Source organism: Gymnoscopelus braueri, assembly GCF_963280865.1.
Source record: "Gymnoscopelus braueri genome assembly, chromosome: 11".
NCBI classification, from domain to species: Eukaryota; Metazoa; Chordata; class Actinopteri; order Myctophiformes; family Myctophidae; genus Gymnoscopelus; species Gymnoscopelus braueri.
Window position 1 is genome coordinate 13,683,283 of NC_137613.1, and position 11,356 is coordinate 13,694,638.

The 11,356-nt window shown below is 43.1% G+C and overlaps 1 protein-coding gene across 1 annotated transcript in view; it reads right to left on the minus strand.

Moving 5' to 3' along the window:
* LOC308096057 (synaptotagmin-like protein 1) overlaps positions 1–11,356 on the minus strand; it is a 40,657-nt gene that overhangs the window by 27,563 nt on the left and 1,738 nt on the right. The window contains exons 2-7 of the mRNA XM_080443337.1: positions 8,124–8,247; positions 5,137–5,288; positions 2,485–2,611; positions 2,116–2,173; positions 1,986–2,022; positions 67–107 (exon numbers count right to left, since the gene is read on the minus strand). Of these exons, the coding sequence (XP_080299463.1) occupies positions 67–107; positions 1,986–2,022; positions 2,116–2,173; positions 2,485–2,611; positions 5,137–5,288; positions 8,124–8,245 (537 nt within the window). The 5' untranslated portion in view covers positions 8,246–8,247. The remainder of the gene's footprint in view (positions 1–66; positions 108–1,985; positions 2,023–2,115; positions 2,174–2,484; positions 2,612–5,136; positions 5,289–8,123; positions 8,248–11,356) is intronic.

The window sequence follows — 11,356 nt, forward strand, 5'->3', positions numbered from 1 at the left end:
TGCGTGTGTGCGCGCGTGTGTGTGTGTGTGTGTGTGTGTGTGTGTGTGTGTGTGTGTCGCAATCACCTCTGTTTCTCCTCTGTGGCCGTTACTTCTGCTTATACGCTCTGGTGAGAAAAGGAAGGATGAGATTTAGAGGAGGGTGAAACCTTGCCGCAAGCAACTCTTACAGTACATACTATTTTTAATGTCTGGGATCTAGAACTGCAATACAAACCCTTGACACCCGACACATCCAAACAGAAAAGTCTGATCTGATTGTATTAAACGACGTCAAAACTCACCAACATTGCAGCTTGAATTATCCTCATTGTATCTGCCAAGTTTTTGTTAAACCCATTAAGACCGGGAACGCATCTGTGTAGTGTAACCACTTTATACCATAATTGTATACTTGGGCTATTCAAAAATAGCATATATACAAGCTCATAGCACGGCACAGAGTGCCACGCTATGAGCTTGTACATCTGCTATTTTTGAAAAATCTTGAAAATGTGTGCAAATCTTTGAATATATATATTTTTAAGCGAACATTTGTAACTTAAATATTTGCTTCTGGGGATCCTTGGAACAAAATATTTTGAGATGGGGGTCCGCGACCAAATACATATAATTTGGGGGGTCCTTGACGTGAAAAGGTTTGAGATCCACTGACAGCAACATAGGTGTTTTTTTTTTTAAACGGTTAGGATTTAGAAGACATTTTATAGAATCGGTCTCGGGTCTTAATGGGTTAATCAGATCTGACTTTTCTGTTTGGATGTATGGGCTGTCAAGGGCTGGTATTGCAACTCTAGATTCCAGATTTAAAAATAGGATGATCTGCTCGTTTATTTTCCAGTTATTTTCCAGTTATTTCTTTGCTATTTTAAAATGGCAGACCTACAAGCTCCTCGAAGTGTTGGGGGCTTGTACTGTAGATCAGCTATTTTCAAAGAACGTTTGACAAGAAAAGAGGTGCTTACTGTACACACTCTGGTGAGAGAGGAATGATGAGATTTAATTAAAGGGGGATGAGTTTAGTTTTCCAGTTCAGGTGAAAAGTGAAAGCCACAGCAGTAGGTGAGCTTATGGCATGGCTAATAATAATACTGACCTGGCGTAAGCAACACCAGCTGCCGCTAATCAAAATGAATAATGGGTGTGTTTAGATTAGGCTGACCACTGGCACACCCGAGGCCATGGGTATGCCAAAATCTAACACACCTCATTATTAATGTGAGTGGCTGCAGCCAGTGGTGGAAAGTAACTAAGTACATTTACTTAAGTACTGTACTTAAGTACAATTTTGAGGTATTTGTACTTTACTTGAGTATTTCCAATTTCCAATACTTTTACTTCCATTCCACTACATCTCGGATCCAAATATTGTACTTTTACTCCACTACATTTATTTGAAAACTTTAGTTACTAGTTACTTTGCAGATATAAATTATTATATTATAGAACATACATTAACCACTTTAGCCCTATTTTATACCTAGGCTATTTGAAAATAGCAGATCTTGTAGATCGGCTATTTTCAAACATTTTAGTACTTTAAGTACATTTTAATACCAATACTTTTGTACTTTTACTCAAGTAAATTTAGAATTCTGGACTTTTACTTGTAACAGAGTATTTCTACATTGTAGTATTGATACTTTTACTTAAGTAATACAAGTGAGTACTTTTTCCACCACTGGCTGCAGCTGTGTTGCTCACTAGCATGCCATGTTTTTACCCTTCTGACGAGCGATTATTTAACGGTAACTAGATTCTACCAAGCCCCGCCCTGCCTGCCTTGCGAAAGACCGAATGCAAAAACGAGAAAACAAAGACTCCCCCCCCACTAGAGGGGACGGTGGGGGCGTTGTCACATTCTAATACAGCCCAAAACCCTAATTATTCAACTGGTCTAGTGGAGGCGTGGACTGCCGATCCCAACCCCCCGTGATTGAATCACGCTGCCGGACAGACAGACAGACAGACAGTGTGCTTCATACCTGTGGATGAGGAGTTGCCGTTCACGTCCTTATGAAGCTGGAAGTGAGAGACATTACTGATACAATGAACTATTCCTTCACATGTGAACACACACACACATTTTACAGGTCACAAATGGAAGGCACAGACCTTGGGTAGTGGGCCTTTAGTTCTGGGCGAGGGTTCAGGTGGGAGTCGCTCATGAGCCCTGAAACACCAGATGGATGTAAGAAGATTGGAAATGAGAGACACACACACACACGCACACACACACACACGCACACACACACACACACACACGCACACACGCACACAAGTATAATAATTTTTCTACTATGAATTGCAGTAAAAATCCTCAATATACCAACCAAGGCCTATAATAGCCAATCTACTCTCTATCTCTTGTAGATCTGCTATTTTCACTACTTTTGTGTGACACTCTTATATGATGAAAAATATGGAGACACATGGTTTCTGTCCGAGAGCAACGGTTCCTACACCGTCAGAGACGCCACTGACCCCGCTGTTGTCGCGTCCTCCTCCTCTAGCCTGGTGGACTCCGGCTCAGGAGCGAGGCTGTCACCAGGGGGCGCTCTGACCGTGGCCTCCTCCGTCTGTCCGTTGAACAGTTGATTCAGAGGTACGTCTGTAGGGACACATCACAGTACAAGTACAGTCATGTGCAGCAGGGCTCCTCCATGTTTCCTGTTGTGTCCATGGACAAAGACATGGGCAAGGCAAGGCTTGTCCACGTCTGTGGCATGTCTTGTGAGCTTGTAGATCTGCTATTTTCGAAACACGATTTAGCACTTTAACTTTGGTTCTCTAAGAACCCCTTTTCCACCCGGGTTGAACCGGTTCGGTTCTTTCTTACCTCCTGATTTTGAACCAGTTCCGAGTGTTTCGACTTTGTTGGTTCAGAACCCTAAAAGTTCGTTTGGAACGGGAACCACAAAATCGGTGGTTCATCTTGTGAACCGTGACGACATACGAGTGTGAATAATCCGTAGGCTGGAAGACGGAAGACACTGATGCGATATAAACATAAAGAAAGATAAATCGGGATCAAAGAACATCCGCTATCTTAATTAAATAGCTTTATAAGCATGAAAAAACATACGTTTACATTGCCAAAGCAAAAAGGAACTGATCCAACCAAAACCAAGGCTTAAATGTACGTAAAAAAGGGATCCAGATGTGTTACGAGGGAGCTGCCTCTTATATCTCATATCTCACACCTATGTCATCGTGGCATGCAACGTTAAGCATCAGACTTCCAATCCCGATCTCCCGGCATCGAATCTCTCTCCCGGCGCGTTGTATGTATCTTATCTAAAATGCGTCACAAACTATTTTATTAGGAGTTAGGTTTAGACATAGTTTTTGTCTGCCCACCACCACGGGTTAAAATCCACCGTGGTGCATCCGGCTTTGTCGAGCGTCTATGCGAACACAATTGGCCCGTGTTCGGGGGAGGGAAGCCAGGCAGGGAGGGTGATAATCGTCACTGCACATACTCCTATGGGCTGGGGGGGGGGGGGGGTGGCACCTGTCAGCAGGGAGTGTTGGGCGGGAGGAGTAGGACGAAGGCTCTACGTCCTCCTGGTGGGGGCTACTCACTGGTCAGTGGGATACAACAGCAGTGACGACACACAAAAGCGTGTGGGGAGGAATTAATTGGCTTAACGACTAAATTGGAGAGAAAAAAAGAGCACCAACAGGGCTTTTACTTGTAATGGCGCGGTCACACCGCACTTTTATTTTACCTATGGGGCGGAATCTGACAATGCTTTTTCAATAAGAATCGCGTGGATTGATGGTCTTGCACATCTTTCCGCGTGTCGCGCACACCTTGCGTTTATCTGAAGCAGATTGCTCGAGACAGATCATGCTACTTTTCCCCCCCTCTGTCCAATCGTGTGAGTCGAAGGTGGCTACGGGGAGGGTCCTGAAAGTGAGTGACATGGTGGGTCACTGGTTATTGGGACAGAATGCGCTGCAAGCTACTCCGTTTTTTTTTTTATGCGCTGGCTGCCAAAAAAAACTGTCGGCAGCGCACAACCTGAGTTTAACCCATTAAAGGGGAAATCCACCCATTTTCAATATTTAACTATGTCATTAATATAGCATAAAGGAGTTGTGTGGAAATAAGAAAAAAAAAAAAAAAAAATTAACATTGCAAAAAAATTTAACATTGCAAAAAAATTAACATTGCAAATTACACTGTGATGACTCATCATGGTGTAATTTGCAATGTTAATTTTTTTGCAATGTTAATTTTTTTTGCAATGTTAATTTTTTTTTTAATTTTTTCTTATTTCCACACAACTCCTTTATGCTATATTAATGACATAGTTAAATATTGAAAATGGGTGGATTTCCCCTTTAAGGCCTGAGGTTCCGATTCTACAAATGTCTTCTAAATCCCAACAGTTTTCTGAAAAACGTATGTTTCTATATCAGTGGTTCTCAAACTTTGTCATGTCAAGGACCCCCAAATTTATATGTATTTGGCTGCCGACCCCCATCTCAAAATATGTTGTTCCAGGGACCCCCAGATGCAAAGATTTGAGTTAAAATGTTCACTTTAAAACAATACATATTCCAAGATTTGCACACATTTTCACGATTTCTCAAAAATAGCAGATCTACAAGCTCGTAGCGCGGCACTCGGTGCCGCGCTACGAGCTTGTATATCTGCTATTTTTGAATAGCCAAAGTGTAAAATAACGCGTTTTTTAGCTCAAATCAAGAAGTGACACAGATGCGTTCCAGCGACCATATTTTGTTGTGACCGTGCCCTCACGGAGCATTTCTGTATTGAGGAAATCGACAAAGAGGGAAGGATCAAAGTCGAGAAAGACAGAGAGAGTACTTCTTCCACCGCTGGCGTGGTACGGTTACCAAGGTAACAGCCTTAAAACTGGAATATCACTATGACAACAACCAAGTGCGAGTGCACCCCCCCCCACCCACCCAGTGCTTCATAGAAACTACAGTAGGATACCAGGTTAACAATACACTAGCAGTTAGCATCTGTCTAAATAACATACATTCTTAACACAAGAAACAAAAAAAACTGTGACCACGATACGCCTGCATGTGTGGCACACACACACACACACACACACAGTAGCCATATCTTGGTTCTCAGTCTCTCTCTAGGCTGACCTTTGCCCTTGGTCCTGGTGCTGCGGCGGCGCATGGAGGCCTGCACCAGGTCGACGGCCTGCCTGCGATGCCGCTTGCTGCGCTCCTCGCTGAACCACGCCCCCGACAGAGAGCGCAGACGCATCGGGTCCTTCTCGCTCTGCTCCAGTTCACTGCAGGGGTGCACGCGTGCGCACACACACACACACACACACAAAGCAAAGCAAACACACACACATGTTTAAAGGTACAGTGAGTGACATTGTTTTGTTAACCCGTGCAATCCGGGAACGAATCCGTGTCATTTTAGATGTCTTTGGCTATTCAAAACATAGTAGATATACAAGCTTGTAGATCTGCATTTTTGCTACTCTTTGAATATATGTTTTAAAGCGAACATTTGTAACCCAAATCTTTGCTTTTACGAATGTCTTCTAAATCCTAACATTTTTCTGGAAAAAAACATATGTTCCTATATCAGTGGTGCTAAAACTTTTTCATGTCAAGGACCCCCACAATGATATGTATTTGGCCGCGAACCCTCAAATATTTTGTTCAAGGGACCCCCCCTAGAAGCAAAGATTTGAGTTACAAATGTTCACATTAAAAATATATATTCAAATTGCACAAATTTTCACGATTTAAAAAAAACATAGCAGGTCTACAAGCTCATAGCACGGCACTTGTATATCTGCTATTTTTGAATAGCCCAAAGAAATCTAAAACATGACACAGATGCGTTCCAGGTCTGAATGGGTTCAAATAAGTGTTAAATAGCTCTGTATTCTCATAGTAATCATTGCTATATCAACCCCTGTTTGTTATGCATTAGGCTACGGACCCCCCCCAGTTACCAGTCATTTAGCTGGGGACCCCCTGGAACCCCCTCAAAGAGCAACATTTGCCTCTGAGATGTAGTGGGGTAGAAGTAAAAGTATCGTAAATTGGAGATACTCAAGTAAAGTACAAATAACTCAAAAGTGTACTTAAGTACAGTACTTGAGTACATGTACTTTGTTACTTTCCACCACTGATTGGAAGTGGAACACCGTGAAATTGAAGCTGATAAATGGGTGTAGTGATAATAATAGCCCTCATACTGTCTAAGCCTATTTGATGGTGGGAAGCGAGTAGATTTTTTTAGCACATAATATAGTGTGATAAGTTCAACGCTAAAGACAAGGAGAAATAGGCCAGAGACAATGACTGACATGTAACACAGGCCGACAGCCAGAACAGAACCACACCCACCATGACATGGAGAACCTGTGTACACCTACATGTACAGGCTGAAACCTGCTGTGACAGCCAGGTGCCCCATGACACCCAGTTATGAGGCGGACGTGATTAATCCATTAAGACTGGCAAAGCATCTTGTGTCATTTTAGGATTTATTTGGCTATTTCAAAAATAGCAGATCTACTAGCTCATAGCTTATGAGCTAGTAGATCTGCTATTCTTTGTTTTTTAAATCGTGGGAAATGTTTGCAAATCTTTGCATATATACAGTATATATGTTTTTGGATATGTATTTGGCCGCGACCCCCCCCCCTCCCCCCCATCTCAAATTGTTTGTTCCCCCCCCAAGTAGCAAAGATTTGAGTTACAAATGTTCGCTTTAAAAAAAATATATTCAAAGATTTGCACAGATTTGATGATTTGATGACATTGAAGATGTTAAAAAAAATAGCCAAAGACATCTAAAATGACACAGATGTGTTCCCGGATTGAATTGCCATGCATGTCTGATCTATTATACAATAATATAGGATTATTGAAATCATTTATTATCAGATTTGGTCTCATTGCAATCAGCGGTATCATATGTGATATGACTTTGGTGATTTTACGCACGCACGCACGCACGCACACACACACACACACACACACACACACACACACACACACACACACACACACACACACACACACACACACACACACACACACACACACACACACACACACACACACACACACACACACACACACACACACACACACACACACACACACACACACACACACACACACACACACACACACACGGTAGGGTAGACTAGAAACAACATATCAGATCGGACCATAGGCGGGTTATGAAACAATGGGCCCCTGGCACAACTTGTAAAAGCCCCCCCCCCCCCCCCCCTCCTATAGCAGGTACACTGACTTGCAGTCACAATAATTATATTCAACTGCAAAATGATCTACAGTGCACATGCATATAGGCTACACACAACACCAACACCATATTATTAACACACCTGCATCTCAACAATATTTTACAGATAACAATATTAACCGTTTTGCATTTGCTTTTTGCCCCTCTAATGTCCTATAGATAAACTGTCTGGATGGACAAGCACTTAAAAAGGCATTATGATGGTTTCTTACTTATGATGGATGACATCTACAAAGTCAATGTTTAGGATATTCCTTCAGTTTTCGGTAGGAGTCTTGGGGCTCAGTTATTGACATATTGTACTCTGCATTTCTTGTCAAAGGGCTTACGGTAGTCTTTCAAAATTATTAATAACGGCGACAATACATGCAAACTAAAGGTTCATGGGTAGATCTCGGGGGGGGGGGGCCCTGAGCTCTTGGGCCCCTGGGCCAAGTAGTGGTACTCCAACCCTGGATCGGACAGTCTACTTACGTATCATGTATGTATATTCAGTCTGACCAGAAGTAGGGATAAAACAGATCCCCACCAGGCAGCCACCAGCCATAAAAATTAATGATCAGCCTAACCCCCCAGCAAATCCAACCCTGCACGCACACACACACACACACACACACACACCAAACACAATAAAAGGTCCATTCATTGTTTCTGCTTAACACCAGACATATGGAATGTTCATACTTCCTCAGAACCACATGACTGTAACCGTATTAATGTATATAGTCTGTGTGGGTGTTGCTGATTAGCATTGCTGAATGGATCAGTCGGGGGGGGGGGTGGGGGGGGGTGGGTGAGGGGCGAGGGATAAACGTTGACCTCTCACCTGACTCTGCCCTTGTCGCGCTGGCGGAGCTCCTCGTCGCGCGTCAGCACCGCCAAGATGGAGGCCTGCTCCTCCTCCGTCAGGTGGTTCAGGTCCAGGACGTCCTCCCCCTCTCCCTCCATCCCTGACACACACACACACACACACACACACACACACACACACACACACACACACACACACACACACACACACACACACACACACACACACACACACACACACACACACACACACACACACACACACACACACACACACACACACACTTTATCAAAGTGTCAAATCACAAAAAGTTGTCTCAAGACACTTTACAGAGCAGAGACCCGACAGTCCCACCTTGAGCAAGCAATTTTGCTTGCTCACACACACACACAACAACTCCTAATAATCTGCTATTTTCAGTGAAGAGATTTGGTGTCAATGAAGTATATCGTTGCTGTCGAAGCGACGCGTTTTGAGCTTGTAGATCTGCTACTTTTGATGCTTTTGAATTTGAATCCTGAAAAGAATCCTGAAAAGTAAAAGTTTTTGACAGCGTCGATATGTTTGTGCCGGTACTCAGTGCCGCGCTATGAGCTTGTAGATCTGCTATTTTTGAATAGCCAAAGAAATCTAAAAATCTAAAAGACGCAGATGCGTTCCCGGGTTAAAAGACTGCAGACAGACTAACCTAGTATTCAAACAGGCCTTTACATACCGTAGCAGCCCTTTGATTGCAGCTTTTGTGTTGTGAAATATCCTGTATTGATTTTTGCCACTTCTCAAATTTTACTATACTTAAACATTTGGCCCTCCCCTCACAAGTATAGTTATTACACACACACGCGCGCGTGTGCGCACGCGCACGCACGCACGCACGCACGCACGCACGCACGCACGCACGCACGCACACACACACACACACACACACACACACACACACACACACACACACACACACACACACACACACACACACACACACACACACACACACACACACACACACACACACACACACACACACACACACACACACACACACACACACACACACACAGGAATAACAAGCAGAAGCAGAAGAACGCGGTTCCTATGGTGCAACCCTGTTGCGTTTGATATTTTAGTGTGTGCTCAATTGTTACTGTACTGAGGCTGCACATTTTACACGTGCTTAATGAAGACACATAATTGAGATATTGAGACGTATATCTACTTTCTGTTCTGGTTTCATCTACTCTTATTTAATATAGCATATGGTCTCTGTCGGGTGGAAACCTCATACAGTATGCTACTTTTCAGGATTCAAATTCAAAAATAGCTAATATAGCAGATCTACAAGCTCGAAGCGCGGCACGAAGCTTGCGGATCTGCTACTTTTGATGCTGTTGTGTGACGCTGTAGTGTGATCAAGTAGGGCGTTGATTTACGAAGAAACACAAAAAGTTAGAATATGGAGAGAAGAGGTTTCTGCCTGACAACAACAATATTCATTTGAACTGTTCATACAGTATCATAAAATAATTATTTCACGTCAAAGATTTCTGGTGCACGTCAGCAGTTTTATCACCAACAGCCCTCCTGTCACAGAACAGTGTACTGAACTGTAATATAATAAAATATGAATTACATTCAACAATTTCAACATACAAATTGAAAGCCTTACATTAGCATTTAATGGATAGCTTAGTACTGTAGGTAAATCAGGGCATTTGTGCTAAAAGAGGAAGCTGTGTGTGTGTGTGTATGTGTATGTGTATGTGTGTGTGTGTGTGTGTGTGTGTGTGCGTGCGTGCGTGCGTGCGTGCGTGCGTGCGTGCGTGCGTGCGTGCGTGCGTGCGTGCGTGCGTGCGTGCGTGCGTGCGTGCGTGCGTGCGTGCGTGCGTGCGTGCGTGCGTGCGTGCGTGCGTGCGTGTGTGGCTTACGCGCATGTGTGCACGCATATGAACAAAATAAACAAAAACAATCAAACAACAAATCACAGTTAACATTTCCCCCAAACAGCTTAACTGTATCGACAGTATTTAGTTATAGTTGGACATTTCAATGTAAGAACCAGCAAGTTCAAAGCGAAAAAATAGGAAGTGTGTATATTTGTTGCATGTTGTGTGCATGTTACCAGAGGAAGTTCTGGACTATTTATGAAATGAACTCAGTCCACATCATCTGCCAGGAGTCTGAAAAAATGTATTTTGGCGGGCCGTGATGGCGTCATAATGCCTTATTTTACACTTGGTTGGATGCTGAAAATAGCTGAGCACAACACCAGAGCGCAACCAAACATAAACTGACTTGTCTCTTTTAGTTCTACTGGATCTCTTCTCCACTCGTCCCTCACTAACATTTTAGTCTAGTTTTTTTTTTACAAAATTGTCAATATATTTAGTCTTGGTTTTAGTCATCGTAGCTTAGGTTTTTATTTAGTTTTCGTCAGTGAAAAAAGGTAGTCGACGAAGATTTTTCGTCATAGTTTTAGTCGACGAAATCAACACTGGTCAGGTTCAGCATTAGAGGTGATACTTGACTAAAGCCTCTAACCCAGGGGTCTTCAACAGGGGGGTCCGGGACCCCTAGGGGGTCCTCAGAGTTACTACAGGGGGTCTGCCAAATCTTTGTGTGATATGATCTTTTTTTTTCTTTTTTTCTTAACCTAGCATCCCTCTTCTGAGGCGAACTTTACCCAAAAATTGTAGATCAACAAGCTCACAAGCGAGGCGTTGTGAGCTTGTAGATTGGCTATTTTTGGCAAAGAGGTATAGGTGTAGAGGGGAAAAAGAGCAGACCATTTAAACAAACAAAGTGTAATCTGAAACGCAATTTTTACACAATATAGAGGGGGTCCCTGCTTCGTCTCTGTCTCAGCTCAGGGGGTCCTTGGCCTGAAACCGTTGAAGAGCCCTGCTCTAATCAGAGGTTTAAATGTAAGACTTTGTGCCCAGGAAGCCCCATGAGAGAACAACTGTATTGTTAAACAAAAAAACAATTCAAGAGTTTTTAGCCAAAGTATTATAATAGAATTACAATGGTTTAACTGTTCCTCATTTTGCTGCATGGGGAGAGACATGGGGGTCCCTCCCTGGATCCCACTTTGAGAACCTCTGGTGTAGAGCATTGGTTCTCCAGGGGTCCTTGGGGGGGTTCCAGGGGGTCCCCAGCAAAATGTGTTAATATAGCATCACAATAGTTTTAACCACTTGTCTTTAACCTATTTTAACATACTTTGGCTATTCAAAAAAAGCAGATCTACAAGC